Source organism: Struthio camelus, chromosome W (assembly GCF_040807025.1).
Source record: "Struthio camelus isolate bStrCam1 chromosome W, bStrCam1.hap1, whole genome shotgun sequence".
Classification (NCBI taxonomy): domain Eukaryota; kingdom Metazoa; phylum Chordata; class Aves; order Struthioniformes; family Struthionidae; genus Struthio; species Struthio camelus.
In genome coordinates, this window is record NC_090981.1 from 47,776,247 (window position 1) to 47,796,230 (window position 19,984).

Genomic DNA, 19,984 nt, shown 5'->3' on the forward strand with positions numbered 1-19,984 from the left:
CTTAGAAGATGTACATCCATATTTTCATATATTTTTTGAAGTATTTGTTTGTAAGCATCCATCTGTGAATAATTTCTGGTCTTACTCCTTGTCTGAACTCTTGCCATAATCCTTTGACCAAGATGTTGTTCTTGTTTCCAGATCAGTTAGTGATGCCCTGAAAGATGTTTTTGGTATGCAGTGGGGAAGCTAGCATGATTAGACAAACTGTATGGAGAAAAAAGATCTTGATTTCAAGCTCAAATATCTTTTGTGATATAAAACAAAAGGAGGATAATACAGGGGGAAGAAAGAGTTATGCAAAGAATCTAAACAATTGCATTTGAGTTGTATTTTACTTTTAGAGGGGCATCTGCAGGGTTTTTGGTTTTTGAGAGATTTTCAGGCTCATAAATCTGGAACGGGTTTCTAATTACTCCCAAATAATGTATGTTCATGTATCTTTTTAATTTCTGTCCAGATGTACAATCATGCTCAGATCTGAGAATGTTATGACAAAGACTTGAATAAAACAAAAGGTGTTCTTGTCCATAACATACCTATCTTGGAATAAAAAGATCACATTCTGTGATTTTTTTTTTAATTTTTTAAAAAATACTTGGAAAAATAAGGAGGATGAATGGGACTTATTCATCTCCAGCAAGAGGTGTCTCCTGAATGGTAACTGGTTAGTGTCCTAGGTACAGCAGCCACCTTTCCCCTCAGTGAGGGGATGGAGAACCACCTCTTTGTCCTATAGGTGCTTCATCAGTGGAGGTCACTGCCTTGCAGATCAGCCTGCATAACAGGCTGACTAAAGGATGGTTTGTGGAAGCTGAGAAATTACTTGATGACTGATAAAGAAATAAAAGAGGCTATATTTTTGAGGAGAGACAGGAGAAAACAGCAGTGTGTGGGGCTAGAAAGAGATATGGTCATATCCCAAAGTAGCATTTGTAATGTGGTCCTGGAGAAAATAACTAAACGTGGACTGGAAAAAGCTTTCTAGTCAGGAGTTATATCTCTAAGGAAAGGTACTGTCTTTCACTGACTCCTGATGTGTTTAAAGAAGAAAATTTCTCTAGATTTTTTTGCTCAAAAATAGTTGTGACTGCATCAGAGAAAAACTTGATGCTATCATGAAGGTTCTTTTCTTAATGATGTAACCTGGATTTTTTTCACTATCTTCTCTGTGCAAATGAGGTAATTTTAGTTTGCAAGTGGAAAAATGGCTTTGTAGAAAATGTTTTACAACATTTTTTCATCAAATGTATTATCAAAGCACCCTACACTTTCAATTCTGATAAATGGCATTTTAGATCAGTTTCAGTATGTATTCAATAAGTTTTAATAGGTTTTGTGTATGAAAAATAGTCTTTTTTTCATTCTTCGTAAGTTATTTTTTCTTTTTCAACCATCTTGTTTTCCACCTGCAATAGCACTTGCTGTACTTTGTATCTGGTCATATTTCTAACTCCTATGCTACAGACACCCTGAAGATCCACTGAGAGAGGACATTGGCAAATAAGTAAAAAATTTTTCCTTGTTAATCCTGCACTGTGCATAGTAGACCTATATCTCTGACTTGCTCGTATACTTTCGGCTTGTTTAATCTCAACACAGAATTACCATGGACAACTGACTTCAATCTGAGGATCCAGGGGAAGACGAAAGGATGTTTTCCTTATTTGCTTCTAATTTCTTAATTAGAAGCACAATCGTTAAGCACAAGTCAGTGCTGTTCTTCACATCATAGACTGGATATAGGCAAGGATAGATGTTTCTAGTGGTGTTCAGTTGTGCAGATAAAGGAATAGCCACTTTGAGGAAACTTAATTTTGAATGACTGCTATGTATTAAATTTTAACAGCTCTAGGAGCTTATCCTATTATGCAGTTATAAACCAGATGTGGAGGAAGATGGCTGGATGGATTCCAGGCAGAAGTTTACTATGGAGCAAAGGGAAACTGAGCAAGTTAAGGGATAATAATGACTTTTTGAATCTATTTAAGGGAAAATTTGTGAAATCTTTACCATTAAAGCCATTATCAGATTGTTATTTTCTTGTTGCGCTTTGCTTATTACTTTTTTCCTTCTAACCAATCAGATATCTTAGATATCTGGATGTTAAAACAGGAAGAATGAGGAATGAGCAAGAGGAGCTGAAAGTCTTAATACACAATTGGCATTACAACCTAATTGACGTAACAAAGCCTTGTGGGATAACTTCTCTGAGTGGAATATTACTATAATAGGAAGGGCAGATAAGAGGAAGACATGTGTTGCCCTGTAAATCAAAGATGTGTATGCATGGTCTGGAACTGAGAATGCAGAAGGAATGCAATCTGCTGAAAGTCCATAGAAGGTATTTAAATGAGAAAAAGATCAGAGGTACTGTTGTGTTCATGGTGCACTTCATACCACCAAACCTAGAACAGGTTAGTGCTTTTTGTGAGCAATTACAGATTCACTCAAAGTACTGGATATTGTGATAGGAAAGATTTCCCAGAAGTCTTTTGAGGAAGGAATATGGCAAGACAGTAACTGTCCATCAAATTCCTGATGTGGTTGTTACAGCTTCCTGTTATAGAGAGTTAAAAATACAGCTTGGAAGAATTCTGTCTAAGCAGTGGGATTTTCTTGAGAATGTGAAAATAGAAGGCAGCTTGTGTGAAACTGATGAAATTATTGTGCTCACGGTTTTTAAGGGAAAGAAAGAGAGCAGCAAAACAAAAACAGTGAACTTCAAATAGCCAGACTGTCAGTGCTGTTAGCCAGTCAGTAGATTACATCTCTTGGGAGGCAAGTTTAAGGAAAATTAAGTTATGGCAATTTACCAAACAAATGAGGACAACAGTAGAAATGCAAGTTAATAATAATCATAGTGAATAGCAATATGAAAATAAATGGAGCTATGTATGTTATCTCCAAAATGTCAAACATTACGTAGGGATGTGTCAGTAACAGTGTGTAACCTGATGTTGCACAGGAAAGGAAGGTATAGCATTAGGTAAAGATGGACACCTGGGATTTCTTTAAATTTGGGGAAAATATTTCCGGTTTCACATGTACTTGACTATGTTGAAGACAGTTTAAGATAACCATTTCAAAGGAATTTGGCTGCTTCTGAGCCAAGATATACATATGTATATGCTTTAAATTTCAAGGTTGGAAATATTTCTAATGTTTTAAGGAATGCTTTTCTTGGACTTAGATACGCGCATATTTTGAAATCTGTCTATAAGTTACGGCAGTTAGACCACAGCTTCACTTTCCCCTCAGATGTTCTCTCTCCTTTGTGCTCTTTTAGTTTTGCATATATTGTACATAATAGAGTTGAATTAAAGCTTACTACCTAAGTTGTTTCTTGAAATTATGAGGACTTGTTAAGAAAGTGGAAAGAATGCCCCAAATTTCTAATTTTATTTTAAGTTGCCAGAAGGTTATTCCAATAATATGGTCCTCATTTTTGTTTATAATTTCTAACTGGCACATGGATTTGTATGTTTTGGGGAGAGAGAGGAAAAAAACAACAAAAAAAAATCTTTTCCTAGCCAATCCTTAGGAGCTCAAGTCTTTTTTTATACTGCAGAACCTCAATTTTAATTATTTTTAAGCTTTCAGATTATTAACATGTGATTTTATGACCTAGGAGGAAATAGGCATGTTACAAATATTTTTCTCTCAATTGTTAAAGCAAATATGCCATAAAAGCTGTATATTTTGTGACAGAAGTAGCATAATAGAAGGATTTTTAGCAATACATGGAGCCAAGGCTTTCAAATCTAAACATGAATAATTATTCAGTTAGGAGTTCTGACCAATGTAGATTCTTTTTATTTATGAAAGTATTTTCTTCTGCATTATATGGTATTAGATGCTATCTCATCTTCATGTATTTTGTTTGCGTTGTGAATTAAATCCCTGCTAGGTATAAGTTTTGTTGATTTTTATAGCCTCTTTTTAAGTGCTTCATGAAGTATCAGTCATAGTCATGTAAATGAGCATAGTCACATCCTGATTAAATAGTGTGAGATCTATGTTTGCATTTCAGAATTCTGTCTCCCACTTATCATAAATATGTGTATAGTAAAATGTGCATATTTGTGCACAGCAAATTGTATGTGTGTATGTGTTTATATATGAAAACACTTAAATGTGACATCCATCACAGATCCGTTTTTAGACTAAGCTCTCAAAAAGAAAATGGTAGGATTACAAAATGAGTTTGCAGTTAAAACAGTGGGTTCTTCAATAGTTAACTTGGTAATCAAATTTCCAAAGTTCAGATCTTTGTAATGTAAAGTATGGTAAGATTATTCCTGCCTTGAATATAAAATGGTAATCTAGAAAATAATATGAAAACCTAGACTTGTGGAATTTAAAATTCAGTTTTGTAATTGCCCCAAGATGGTTTCATCCAGTACTAAGCAATAGCAATCTAGTGAACGATGCTAAAGATATAGAATTATCCCGCTTTACTTTCTGAAGACCTACTTATTGGCGTAAGTAAATAGTTGGGTTGCTAGAACTGGAAAATAAATTTAGTTCTGTGCCTGATGTAGTTTTGCAGTCATATTTTCTATTATTTCATTATGCAGCCATCAAAAGACATAAGTTTGGAGACTTTACTGACAAACATGCTTGCTTTTCTTATGTAAAGCTCTTTGGTATTTCAGATTTATCCTAATATTAAGGAACCTATTAAGACAAACTCACGACATTTCTCTCAGCTGGGAAAAACACACATTTCTGAAAGGTCAAGGACACACTCAAGGGCAAGTTCCAGTTTATCTGCCAGCCTGCAGCCATGCAGTGCAACAGGTTTAGCCAGCTGGTGAAGTCCTGGCTCAATGGGTGCAGTCTGTGCATAATCATCCTGGTTACTCCTGTAACCGTAACTCAGGAACGTAACTGGTTCAAGAGCAGAAACTCACGAATACGAGCACCATTATATATACTGTACAGCAATCACACTAAGTATGTTGTGACTGTGTTCTGCTCTTTGTATTTATCTAATGTTCCCTGCTTTGTTCATTTTTCCTAACAATTTTTTGAACTTTGCACAGAAATAATTTAGTAGCATTTCTACTGCCAACTCTGAGGAAGAAGTCTAAGCCCTTACTGTGTAAATATTAGGTCCCATTTCTCTTGAAGCAGAGGCTGTATCTGTAAAGGCTCTTTAATGCCTAGACCTGCAATGTGGATCCTCAAATCCACATCCGCAGTTCCATGCTGCTAACTATGGAGATATTTAAATTAAACAGGTGTCATTATTTGTAAATGTAAAACTTGTAAAACTAGGCGCAGTTTGTGCACTGTACCATGGTACAATATGCAGGTACCACTGAACAGATTGGCCATTAATGCTCCTCTTGCCTAGATTTTCATGCTAAACATTTCTCTGTGTCTTGCCTGTAGAGATTAATCTAGTAATCATTCTTTGGTTATGGGCTAGTGAACATGTTCTTGTGCAGTAAGCCAGTGCATGTACAAATGCTGAATGTTAGTTTCTTCTTAAAAATCATGATGCAAACTCTGTGTGAAAAATGTATGGGAATTTACTTTGTCTTGTTGAATGTTCAGCAAGGCTAGTTTACTAGCTGACTAACACTAAATTTAGACTAGATAACATTCTGCAATTTAACACATTAACTTAACTAACTGCAATTCTTTGGTGTCTCCTGATAATGTATTTACTGGATAGGATCTAATTTAAAATATAAGCAGAAAGTAATGGGAGACTTTAAGGACAGAGCACCAATTTCTGTTCCTGTAGATACTTGTTTATAGTTAAGTTGTGCAGCTGCAGAAGCGATCCACCTCAGAGTTCCGCATCGGACGTTAGACAGAGGTGGAAGATTTGTAACAAGTTCCTCTTTCAAAGCAGGCAGAGGATGAAGCTGATGAGCCATATCTCCTGTACCTCAGGGAGCACTCAAGCTAGTTGAATAATGGTGACAATCAGAAGGGACCATGACCTCTTTCATTTGAGACAGTATCATCGTCCAGATAATCTGAAGTTCAGAAAAGGGTTTTCTGGCTGGAAGATGCATGGCCTTCCAAATTAAATCTAACTTGGCTTTTCTTCTTCAATAACTTGGTTACTTAGTTCTGCTGTTCACAAATCCTATTTTTAATTCCTTACTACGCTCTGCATAGCGAGTCTTGGCATGTAACTTGTAGCTAAAATGGATTTTTCAGTGCTGAAAGTATGTATCTTGAAGTCATCTTGCAGATTGATGCTACATGCTTTTTCATGATGCTCTTTCCTTTTTTAATAGCGAGTAGGTAACTTGTGGATTTTTGGGCGGGCTTTAATTTAAGTGATGGTTTTTATTTCTTGTGTTTTCTGTGATTATTTTGGCATATCTTATATATGGAATTGTTTTTATTTTTCATCCTAAAACTCCAAATCAAAACTCCAAAAGAAGCAGGCAGGATTTTAAACTAAGAAACACAGCAAAACTGAGTCCGCAGTTTCTCAATTGCTCTTCTGTCAAAAAAGAGGAGGAAAAACCCAATTAAAAAAAGGTGTTTTGGCCTTTCCAGGACTTGCAAAGATAAAGCTTTAGATGCATCTTGTCTGTATCCAAAACCAGATGTTTGTGCTGGAATTTGTCATGAATTATCTAAGAGAAATCTTATCTGCAGCAGCAGAGATTAGAAAAGTTAAGATATCATGAAGTCTGTGCTAGCTGTATCTGTGAAAGCTGCTGTCCAGTTGGATGTAAATGGGGAGGAAGATTCAAAATATTACTTTAGACTTGGACAAAACTTTGTTCTTGGATTTGTTTTTCTTTTGCCACTTTCTTTTGCCCTTTGTCCCAACATTCTTTTTTCTGCCTCAAGTTTTTTTTTTTTTTCTGTAGCAAATAGAAAATTTGGGTAAGCAGAAAAATGAATTTTAGCTACATTATGAAGATTCTTCTCGTTATTTCTGTTTTAGATCATATTAATCTCTCTTATTTAGGGAAAATGTCCTTCATTGACATAGACTGTAAGTACAATTAAAAGTAAGTGAAATTCCTTTTGAGATGAAAATCTACTATTTCTAACAAAAGTTTTTTTCTTTTTTTTGAAACACTGAACAGCATTTTAAGCAAACTAACTCTAGCTCCACACTTTTTTGGTTAAATTTAACCAAAGGAAGAATGACATAAACTTACCTTTCTTAAACCTTTACGGTCTAATTTAATGGAATAATAGCCTTTCAATTTCAGACCTAGTTTGTGAAGCCTAAGAAAATTTGATTTCAGTTACTGTAAGTAATTTCAGAGTAACATGCTTCTCATTTGTGGTAATTTAAGTAAATGATGTAGTATGTACATATGTGTCTTATTTTATGAAAGCCAGAATCCTTGTCACTGTAGTATTTCAGTTTCCAATATTTCACTGTAATATTTAGAGTTTCCAAACTAGAGATTAGCAAGTTGACCTTGACTGTCATTGGCATGTGACAAGAATATAAAGCAGGAGATTCCTCTGGAGCAAACTCGTTAAAGAATCTGTCTAGCATGCAATGCCTTCTACCTATGCATTTCATTATTAGATTAAAAAAAATTAAAATCATAGCCAATGAAGTTGTTTTTTCAATTTACTTGCTAGCTTTGATTTTATTCTGTCCTATGACAAAATTATATCCAAATATGACCTAAAAAAACTATCATACTTAAATGTTTTCTTTCTATCTTTTTACAAATCTTTTCATCTGTTCTCAGTTCTCACCTCTATGAAGAATTCATACTCACAGACATCATCCTTAAATGGCACAACCGTTAGCCTTGCATAGCAAGTTTCAAGGTTTTGTAGTTCACGCAGCTCTCTCTAAATAGTCACTTGTATGCAGTGCTTTAAATATTTTGACACCAAACCAAATTCTGAGTTTGGCTGCCTCACTATCACTTCACTCTGGATCTGTTCTTCTGGAAATGCCCTGACATGACAAAAGTATAAATTTGAGTAGCTTGGAGTTCAGTAGACTAATTTTAATGAACTATAAAAATTAAGAAAGCTATGCAGTATTCAATATGAACAGGAGAAATTATGATTTAAAAAAAGTATAAAATATGAAGAAATGGTGGCACTGTGAGGCACGGGTGAACGTACTAAGTGCTGCCTGTAAAAGAAAAGAAAAATATCATATTCAAGGGGACAGTGAGCTGCTCTGTAATGCTATAATAGGAAAGAATGGTATGGGTGCAAGATAGCGTACAATTAAGTGTCAGCACTTAAAAGCAGTTAGAACCTTTTAAAAAGGAAAAATATATGTCAACTTTTAGATAAGATGCTTTTTTAAGTGGAAATATCAAATATGACTTTTGTGTACAGTAATTGCATCAATAACTCTAAAAGATGTGATTGTAATCACATCTTGTAATCTAAGGCCCAGTTGGAATTAAATCTGGCAAGAGATGTCAAGGACAACAAGAAGGGGTTCTTCAAATACATCAATAGCAAAAGGAAGACTAGGGAAAACGTGGGCCCGCTGCTGAATGGGGCGGGTGCCCTGGTGACGAAGGATACAGAGAAGGCAGAGTTATTGAATGCTGCCTTTGCTTCAGTCTTCACTGCTAAGGCCACTCCTCAGGAATTCCAGACCTTGGAGACAAGACAGAAAGTCTGGAGAAAGGAAGACTCTCCCTTGGTTGAGGAGGATCAGGTTAGAGATCTTTTGTCCAAATTTGACATCCATAAATCCATGGGCCCTGATGGGATGCACCCACGAGTGCTGAGGGAGCTGGCGGACGTTATCGCTAGGCCACTCTCCATCATCTCGGAAAGGTCCTGGAGATCAGGAGAGGTGCCTGAGGACTGGAAGAAAGCCAATGTCACGCCAGTCTTCAAAAAGGGCGTGTTCAGCCTGGAGAAGAGAAGATTGAGAGGCAATCTCATAAACGTGTACAAGTATCTGAAGGGGGAGTGTCAAGAGGATGAGGCAAGCCTCTTCTCCGTGGAGCCCAGCAACAGGACAAGAGGCAATGGGCAGAAACTGAACCACAGGAAGTTCCATCTGAACCTGAGAAAAAACTTCTTCACTGTGAGGGTGACTGAGCACTGGAACAGGTTGCCCAGAGAGGTGGTGGAGTCTCCTTCGCTGGAGATATTCAGAACCCGTCTGGATGTGATCCTGGGCAATATGCTCTAGGTGACCCTGCTTGAGCAGGGAGGTTGGACTAGATGATCTCCAGAGGTCCCTTCCAACCTAAACGATTCTGTGATTCTGTAATGGAAAGAAAGGAAAAGGTGTCCGTGTTATTCTGAAATGACTTGTTATTGCTATCCCTTCTTCAAATGATTATTTAATGAAAAGGGGAAAGCATGAACACTTTTTGAAAAATAAGATTTCAAAAGTTGTAGAAGTAATACTTCACCTCCCCTCTAGTATTTTCTGAAGTGGTTCCATATTGCATGCAGAACCACAAGCAGAAGCAGAGAGGAAAAGTTTAAACGTGTTGATGAGAAAATAGTGCAAGAAAGAGGCATCTGTGCTTCCAGAACAGAAGAATTCTGTTTGGGAGGAATGGACTTTATTTGAACCTCAAAGGAAGCAGATGTCATGTAAAATCAAGATGTTGTACTAAGGTTTTAAACTTGAATATAACTCAGCCTCATTGAGTTTTTAAACTCAAGAATGGGTGAAGGCAGACAGCTGTGAAATAGCACATGGTTTATAATGATGAATTCCCCTAAGGAATTCTGTGTCTTTGAAGAAAAGTTGAGGTAGAAAATGATGATTATCAAACAGGAAATCTGGAAAGACAGAACCAAGGGTGCCATTATTATAGGACCCGGAAAAGAAGAAAAGGGATATGCTTCTATAATTAAAAAAAAAATAAAGGTTTTGTACAACTAGTAGAGGCCTAAGAATTAGGGTTGGGAGAATATGAATTTCTAGTTTTGAGAACGAGAGAAAGAAAGCTGATATGGTGAAGCAGTAAGATAAAGACAGCTCTTGAAAAGAAAAGGCATCTCCCAAAAAGTTGAAGTTATATCCAAATGAGAAAAAATAGAATTATAAAATCTGAGAAGTTACATGTGAAAATGCCAGGAGGAAAACCAAAAAGGCAATAGGAACAAAAGTATGAAAGTATAAAATCTCCTAATAAACTTCTTCAGGGTCACGAAGACAGCTAGAGAGACTGGAGAAAGATAATGAGCATAAAAGGAGCATTTGGCAAAGGCTTAGTATGGGAGATTTTGGAAAGGCTTTTATGTCAGAATTTTTATTGTAGGAGTGTGCTGGTGATACTAAGTTATTCATGGCATTGAGACCTATGAAAAACTGCAGAACTGTTGAATGTGATTAAAATAGCAGATGAAATCTAAAATTAAATGTGAAGTGATGTGTGTTGGGTTGGGGGGGAACAAGCTTAAAGTTCCATGATAGGCTCTCACTGAATATTAGTGTGTAGAAATGAGACTTTTGGAACAGAAGTGTAGACAGCAGTATGAATGTTAAAGTCGATGCTCAGAGGCCAAGGAGAAAGCTGGAAGGCTAAGAAGTGTGTGGAAAGCAGCAGAGAAGGAAGCAGGGAACGTGGTTACATGCTGGTGTGCACATGCCAGCCGCGTACTGGGCAGCGTGTGAGGTTCGGGTCAGACATCTCAAGAAATGTAGCTGTATTTATTAAGTAAGTATAGTATCCATTCAAAGCTAGGTGGGTATGCATGCATTTGAGGATTTGCAACGTGTCACAGATACTTTAAGCTGGTCTGATGTTAAAAGGAAAGCATCCTTAGACTTGTCGTTAGCCAACAGGCAGACACCTGGGATTAGCCATAGTTCACCTTACTCTTCCTGCAGTGCTGCAAGTAGCAGCAGCGCATGTACAACGTTCTCTTGCAGGTATAATCATAAACTGAGCGAGCTGTTAAAGGACGGAAGCCTCTCTAGGAATATGGGAAAGGAGCAGGTTCAGAAAAGAGTGATGGCAAAAATCGATATGGAACAGACTCAATAACGGCTGTGCCCCCAAGGGTGTCCCCCGCTCTGGCGTGTGGGGCTGTTGTGCCCCCAGGGGTGTCCCCCGCTCTGGTGTGTGTGGGACCGCCATGCCCCCAGGGGTGTCCCCCGCTCTGGCATGTGGGGCTGCTGTGCCCCCAGGGCTGTTTCCGCTCTAGCATGCGGTGGCTGCAGTCCCCTCAGGGGTGTCCCCGCTCCGGTGTGGGGTGGCCTCAGAAGGTCTCCCCTTCCGGGGCTGGCACCTCCCGCCCCCGCACCGTGCCTGGCCCCTTCTGATTGGCTGGGGGCTGCTCTAGCCGTTACCAAACAGGCTGGAACCAGCCGTGACCGGTACAGGGCAGCGCACGGCCTCCCCTGACAAAGGGCACCCCTGCAGCTCCCGCTGCTTGAGCTCTGCCATGGATGGCCAGTACACTGTGTTAACAAACCCAGCAGTGATCGGGAAATACAATTCTATCTGTTGTTCTATTAGCTGAGTAGTTCCTGGGCTGTTTTTGACTCTGGCCCACTGGTGTGCTCCCTCATGATTCTGGTACGGTTTGGGAGTTAGGGACGGGCACGGGCTCTTCCCCGGACAGGGTCCAGGTGCTGCCGCGCTGCTGTTGAGGCTAACGGACTGTAATGGCTTGGATGCACGCCGGCCGGCTCAGTGCTGGCCAGTGCTCCCAGGTATGTCTGTTTTGTCAGGAGGCCTACAGACTCATGTGACCCAATATCGAACATGTATTTCATTTCAGTATGAAAAGGAGTGTCCCGGCTGTGAAAGATGGCATTCTTTTAGTTAAACTTCATTTAGATAGAACTTAGATACCAACAAAGACTCATCATAGTGTAATGCTAATGCTGCTCTTGTTTTTTTCTGTGCCAGAATTGATTTTTTTTTTTTATTGCAGGACCAGTAAAGAACTTTCTTTGATTAATCTCTCCCCAATATTTTCTCTCTTCCTTTGGTAGGTTTTTTAATGTGGGAAGAAGATTGAAGAGAAAAAAAAATTGACTGCTTAAAAAAAAGAGGGGGAGGAATATTGCTCAATTTATAAAAATAGATTATTCCCAGTGTTAAAGCTGAGCACAGACTACTTTTCTTGTGATCACACTTGGTAGTTAGCCTTGCACATGAGGTAGGACTGCACGTAACTTTGGCGAAGGACTATCTTATTTTGTTGTCTTTATGTAACCCCTCGCACTGACACAGCCCTAGTGCCTGGCTGTGAGTACTAGTTTTCGGTGTTAGTGCTGACACCTAAAAGTCACTAGTAGAATACTAATAATTGGGTTGTATGTTTATAAATGTACTTATCAAATATATACTCTTAAGGAAAATAGTAGAAATATGTTTTCAGTATATGAATACAGAAATCTTTTCTAATCCCAGTCTGATTAAATTATATATGCCTGTAAGGAAAGTGGTTATCAGATTCCCAATTGTTTCCTTGGCCTTCTCCCCCTAGCCTCAATGCCTGACTTGATTTCCCAACTTTCATATATCCGTTGTTCTGTTCTGAGGCACTTTTTCTAGGTAAGAAAGTGCTAGGCACTTACCTCTGCATGGATGGAAGTTCCATTAAAAAAAAAAACAAAAAACCCAAGAGTGGACTGTAGTGTCCCCCTAGAGGTCATGTTGTATTCTGCTGTAATAAAAAGCCAGCATCCTGCCACATTGTCACTCAATCTCTGTTATGCACCGTGCATAGCTATGATTAATAATATTTATGATTTCATCCCCCCAACACTGCATGGCATCAATACATTTACTGTATCAATAATGCTTAAGGAACTTTTAAAAGTAGAAGCCTTCTCCTCCTTGTAGCAACTACAAAAGTTTCCAGAAAAGTTGTTCTCATAACTGGCATTTTGTGTGTTTTAATCGTTAGAGAAAGTGTGTAGGAAAGTAATTCTCTAGTATTACCTAATCGTGTTCCATAGCATCTTGGGGATTTGCATTTCCAGAAAAAAGGGGTGCAGTACTATACATTCAAGGGCTGACAGTAAAACTGTTTGTTAGAAGATGGCTAGATTTGCGATTAATACTTGTAGGGGCATTATTGTTAAAGATAATAATGGAAAGTATTATTTCCCTTTGAAAATTAAAGAAAATGTCTGAAAATAAAGTTTTCTGTGAGTGTGATGGGTTCGTGAATGTTCTACTGAAATGACATTTTGATATCATGTAGATCAATGGCAAAATTCCCATTTTCTCCAGTGGACAGAAGATTTCATTTACGTATCACTCATGCTAACAGAAGAGGTTATTGCAGTAACAGGAAATTCCAAGAAAGCACTAAAATACAAAACAGTTGTGAAGGAGTTGGGTCTATTTGCCGTGTTTAAATGGTATTTTTATGAAGTCTTCAAATATGTTAATGTTGTATATAATATATTTCTCCAGAGAATTCCCTGAGAGTTCTGAAACATTGTCTTTTGCAATAATGTTTTTATACTTTAGAGGATGTAAGGGAAGAAGAAATAAGCTTTTCTTCACCTTTATAATACAGACAAGTTTCATAACCATTTGATGTAGTAAGGAATTTTTTTTAACCATTTGATACTATATTCATGCTGTTGCTTGCTCTGCCTTTTGCCAAATGTAAAGTGTGGAATATTCACACTAATTATGTTTTTTATGGCACATAAGCATGTAAATAAAGATACTATATACATTCTATTTGATATTATTTTACTTTGTAAAAGTTCCTCCTCTCTAAAATAATTAAAATACTTGAGATTTTGGTAGTGTCATTCAACTGTCAATATTAGTTTCTAGATATTAATTTTCTTTAGAACAATAGAATTTGTTTTAGACATTAACTTGCACTTTCCTTCTTCAAATTGCTGTAAATCCTTGCTGAAGAAATATATGCTTATGAAAAATACCTACAATGTGAATCAGATTATATAGAAAATGTGTGATATTCAATGAATGGATGTAAAAAGCTAGTCTAGCTAGGCAACTTTGACAGATTTGTGGGTTAGATTTTTCCTAACAATAAAGGAAACGGCCAGCAAAGTGGTAATAGGAGCACATTTGGTCTTGAATATTGAAGTATATATTTGCATAATTCTGTTACATGTAGATTTCTCATATCTTGGTCACAATTTTTCCATATTGGCTAATTTATTTTCTCAGTTGTAATAACTAGAGAAAACTATATATGTAGAAATACATTCTCATGCTAAGCATAGAAAGGATGAATAAAAACTTAATATGTGGCCTGAAGAAGGTGGACTTAAATGCGTTCATATTTTGGAACCTCTATCCTCCACATGCTCCTGGGTTTCTCTAGCAAGTCTGTTCCAGTTGTCTAGATCATTCACAGTCTGTTGCTCTTGAAAATGTTATCCACGTGGCTTAATGGATTCATTGGAGTGCCTTTGCTCTTTTGTTTCAGCTTTTTTTTTTTTTTTTATGCTCTTGCTGTGCTGGAAAAGAGCAATGTCTCTAAACAGCATCTTCAACTGAAATTAAACAAACCGACGTTAAAGTGTTCCAGAATCAGTCCTGGTCATTGAATGAGTCATATACACTGCAGAGAGCAGCTCAGGCCTACTGGTTTCTTATTCTCAGTTATTGCAGAGGGACTGTGCTTTGCTTGTCTTTGAGATTAAAATCTGTAAACAGCAAACCTTTTGAGAGCGATGTCAGGTCTCTTAAGGCAGATGAGCGAGGCAGATAATTCAGTAGATCTCTAATCCCCTGTGATGATGTGTTTGTTTTTCTGTCTTTTTGACTGAAAGAATTTTGGCTGCCTTATCAGCCCCAAACTGCTCCGAAATTAGAGATATGTCAGAGATGAACCGTATGAGTTCTCCATGTCACTCATGAGTACAGATGTTGGGTGGCAACAGGGAGTAAGACATATCTTAAGTCCTTGTTACACCTTGGGCAGAAAGATTTTAGGCAGTGACTGGCCACCAAAATGGTTGTTTAAAATCTTTCTAAATGATGAATGTTTCTATACGATAAACTAACTTTTATGTTTGTAATCAGGAGAAAAAACTTAAGCCTAGAGCTATAATTTATTAAACACAGTTCTGATACAGACACAGTTGCCTCTGGAATTGGGTTTCTAAAAAAGAAATGATTGAAAAGTACCATAATCTTTCTAGCTGCTTGTAGTCTGCTCACCAAAATCACTTCAGAAGGGCAGTCTGACTCTGCATGCTGAAATCCCTATGCTCAGGTTTTGGATGAGTACCTAAGGGAAGGAACTTAAGTAACGTTAAGTATTGGTCAGTCTAGCATGTATCCATGCAGATTACTGACTCCCCCCAGAATAGAGCATCTTGCACTTAAGTTACTGTTTGTTCATTATCTAGATAGGCAGCAGTTATACACTAACAGTAAATACTTGAGATAGTCCATGGCTGAGTCATAAATATTGAAAAAAGTAAAAGATTCCTGGCCAGTTCAATGTATGCAAGTACAACTTTTTGTGAAAGTTTTTGAGTAATAAATAAAATGAAAGGAATCTAAGGCTACTTGGCAAACAAAAAGAGTGTGAGTTCATCAAACTGTGCTCCAGGAATTATGCTGCAGTGCTCTTTTTAAAGAAAACATACTCCCACTATGAAGAGATGTACATACAGATATCTTCACTGTGGAGTCTGCTCCAGCAATCCAGCTACATTTCTGGTTGTTTTTCATTTTTCCTCTTTGAATACTTCTCTGTTGTTTTTTTTTTTTTCCTAATTTCTTATAATTTCCTGAAGTAAATGTTAGTGTGCTTCTTTGTGTGAATATGCTGTTTGCTCAATGCCTTCCCCCTGCATTCGGATATCTTGAAAGAGTAGGCAAAACATACACTTAGAAACAGCATGCAAAAGGGAAATTGTTTTTATTTTGTCATCTCATGCCAGAAGCTGTTCAGTAAAATAAAAATATATTGTAACTGAGATAACTCAGTAGAAGCGTGTGCATTTAAATTTACTTTTATTCTTTATAGGCTAAATAGTAGTGTGTGTAAAGACATGTGTCTGCTGATTGGATGAACTGGAGGTGCAAATGCATTAAATGCTCAGGTTTGTTATTTAGACTCCGAAAAAGCCTCAGGTTAAAGTCACTAGCTTTGTTCTTTCTTTGATGTTCTGTGTTTGACAGTTTCTATTTTAAAAGTAATTATTAAGGCTTAATAACTAAGATGGTGAAATAAAATTATAGAGATCGTCCTAGTCCACTATGAATAGCTTTTGTTTGCACTATTTGTTTTGCTAATGTTTTCTATTTGTTTTGCTAGTATTTTGATCATATTTGCACTTCAGTATAATCCTTGAGGGGCAAATCTCAAAATTCTTAAGATTTGAGATTCAATGTTGAAAAATTGGTCTTTAACCTAAGTAATGACTGCCATTTGAAAAGATCCTCAGGTAGACTGATGTATCTAAAAAGTATTTTTATGCCTGAAATTTAAACACATAAGTGCATTGGTTTGTGGTTTTGCCTTACTGGCATCTTATCTTCTTTTTCTCTTTATATGTTTCCACAAATTCAATTATATGAAGCTATTTTTTTCCCTAGTTTTTTTATTTTTTTTTTTTGAATTGGAGGATGGAGAGAAGGTGATAGCTAGGAAAAATTTTGCAATTAGTTATTTTTTCATGTAAAATTACAGTGTTGAAAATGAGACTTTTAAACTGGCCTGTGGTTATCTGCATACATTATGCATTGTGTGATATTCAGACATAGAATTTGCTCTAAGAAAACACAGAATTTGTTTGAGAATACTAATGCAAACATTTGAAGTCCTATACTGTAGCATGAGATATTGCTGCTGTTCTTGTTTCCTGAAGTTCCTCATTAAAGTATCCTCCTGTCAAGAGGAAAGGAGGATCACAGAGAGCAACATCTCTAGAGGTGACACTATGTTTTACGTGTGATTATGAAATCAGCTCTGTAGTTTCAACAGATAAGGAGAACTCTCATCTTCACCAGGAGTGCAGTTCATAGTACCTTGAATAAAAATTTGGGAAGCTTTAAAGTATGGTATGGTCTATCTGTATGGCTCATGTCCCTGTTGTATTAAACTGCACCAGTCTGGCTGCTGGACACTGCTCTAGAATACCTGAATGAGATCCTTCTTCTAAGAGGTGTTTTCCTGTGGTGGCACGTGGTGATTCTAGGTATTACGTCCATGGAAAAAGTTATCAGGGAACGTTCACCAGTCTCTTCCATGAAATGTGCGTTGGGCCAAGAGTTTCCCCATTCAAACTTCATCCTAAGCACGGAATATCCTTTGTTCTTTCTTTTATATTCAGTGATTTTAAAAGGTCTGCTATTCTGCTTTCTGGCTGTGGTTTGGATTTGTACATTAGGGATATTTGCATAAACACAGCTGAATGTGTTCAAGACAAACTCTCTTAACATGTGAAAGACATAATTGACCTCATTTAATATGTTACTCCTGCTTTCCTTTGTCAGAGCCATAAACTAGTATCTTCCTCCATACGTGGTCCTAGATATTTTATGCAGCTTGTGTGAATTTTGCTTGAATGTATTTACTTGCTTAATTGTTTAACTATATTTTTCTCTAGAGTGTATTTTGAACATTTGCTGGAATGGATTAAGTAGCAGTTTGTTTAATTTTATGTCCATTTTGTCCTGTAGCTATGCAAAGTAGAAAAAATAATGTTAAGAAACTCTTTTGTGGGTACTGCTTTGTAAGTAGAGATTGCAAATAAAAGATTTATCAATAAAAAATTCTTTTCTTTTTTTTTCCTCAAAACATACATAGGTATGGCTTTTGTGAATATTTTATATATACACATATATCAATAATGTCTGAGAGGATAAAATATTCTGAGAATGTGAATTCTCTTAAGAGAAGCCTATAACAATACCCCACAAATAGATTAAGATCTTGTTTTTTCTGTGCGGTCTCTTAATCACCTCCTGTGTGCTCCCAGATTTACTGATGTGATTCTTGTGGTTTTTCCCATAAAGACTCTATCACCTATGTGCATAAGCAATGCACATATTGCTTTTTGCTTCTTTCAGTGGATCAATATCATTAATTGGAAATTAAATCCCAAATATTTTGTTGTTTTAAATCTGTCAAGGCACAGCAGTGGTGTATGTGTGTGCATATATGATCTCACCTAAATATGAAAAATCTTAACTATTTCTTCAACAGTTGGCTTTATTTCTCTGTTACCAGATGCAGCCTATAAATAATTGAATACATAAATAATCAAGACATATTTATTATTTATCTGAAGGTAGTGGCAGAGTTTTAGAAAATAAATCAAAATACTGGGTAGTGTGTTGGCGGCTTGATCATGTGTTGAGATGAGGAGGTTTCTTGGGAAGGAAAGCCCAACTTTTAGATCTGTCACAAGTCATGGTGTTCTGTGTATGGAGGGAGGAAATACACCTGTGCATGTGTGTGCATATTCGCATGCATATATTTCACTCTTAGTATTGTGCTGACACTTAATGGCTAATTTTCTGATGTTGCTAAAGTGGGCTTTCAAATTAGATGCTTCAAAGGATCTCACAAAGATCTTAGTCATTTCAGAACAGTGTTATGAGAGCAAAACTGTGCTAGTGTGGATGAAGCCTAACCTAGCAAAATATTTCTTGCACCCACACAACTTGTATCAGTGATGTGGCTGCCCATGAGGGAAGAAGCCATATCTATAATTCTGGTGGTATGATTGAGTCTACGTTAGGAGCTTTTGCTAGAAAAGCTCTATTGGTCAGAAATTGCACTTTATCTCATCTTGACTGACAGAACTAAGGAGAAAAATGTCTGCAGAGGTGTACTTAGCCCACAAGAATATAAAGCTTTCAGCTGCCTCATCCTGGAGCCATACGAATTTCCCTTTAACTCTGCTCTTCCATGATGACTGCTATGCACTTTACCCAGAGGCTGATGAATGCTGCTTTTCAAAGCTGCTGTGCTGTGTCATTATCAGCAGCTAGGGCTTATGCTTAGTTATTATTATAATACAAAGGCCAATTTGTCAAACTCTGACACCTATATAAAAGTACCCAACTGCTGGTTTAAGCATCCTTAGGCACCTAGATTTGAAAATTACTCTAGCTGACTTTCTTTCCCTAGATTTAGCCTATGTCTGCTGGTCTGAATTGTATACAAGTTAACACATACGTCTCAGATCAGACCAAGAAACTGGCTAAAAATATGGAATAAGGTCTATTTCATTATTTAAAACTATTGCCAATATCTAGTTAAATTTCTATGGCAAAAAGCTCTGCCTCAAACATCTGCAATTTTCTGTAATTTTTTGGTTTGGCATGCATTCGTTAGTGACTGGAAAGGAGCCGCTATTCATTGATGTGCTTATTTTATGGGCTGTATGATTCAGTGTAACTGTATGTATTATATGGTGTAGTGGTACATTAAACATGTGCTCTGATCTGTTTTATGAATGTTTGCAGCTTTCATGTACTGTAAAGCAGCAGCTTGTACCTGGATGTTGTGCAACAGGCAAAGACCCTGATGATAACTGAATAAATTAATTTTTTTTCAGTGTACCAGCTGCTATTTGAATGGTCAGGAGCATAACACATCTACTCTGAAACTTGCAGAACACTTCAAATTTCCTGACAGAGTCATCATGAACAGGAATACCTGTAATCTTCATGGCAGGAGTAAAAGTGTAAGTAGAAAGTTTTATTTTCCTTGCTTTTATTTGTGTTATTAGTATTTTTCCAGATCTCGTATGTCTTATGTTAGCCTTTCACATACCATTTCCCAAGTAGGAAAGCAACTACAGTAAGATCTTTATTAGCTTTCACCTGTTCTTATATCTGCATCCTTAATAAATATGTATGCGACGTGCACATAAAGAGATAAGATTATTGAATATTAAGTTGTTTTGAGTGAGTTTTGAAATTGGGACATGCATTTTTGTGAGTGCATTTTATGCAGTGTTATTAAAAGTGAGAATTTTCTTCAGCAGTCATTGAAGTATAAGCTTATATATAATCTTATAATACAGTCAGTCATAAATACATAGCCCTGCACTGATGTAGTTATCAAGAACTCTATTGGAGTTGATAGTGCCTTGTAGAAATGTTAA

The 19,984-nt window shown here is 37.0% G+C and overlaps 1 protein-coding gene across 1 annotated transcript in view; it reads left to right on the forward strand.

Moving 5' to 3' along the window:
* Positions 1 to 19,984, forward strand: part of LOC138064333 (3',5'-cyclic-AMP phosphodiesterase 4D-like) — a 182,368-nt gene that overhangs the window by 69,291 nt on the left and 93,093 nt on the right. The window contains exon 2 of the mRNA XM_068926377.1: positions 19,433 to 19,561. Coding sequence (XP_068782478.1) covers positions 19,433 to 19,561 — 129 coding nt within the window. The remainder of the gene's footprint in view (positions 1 to 19,432; positions 19,562 to 19,984) is intronic.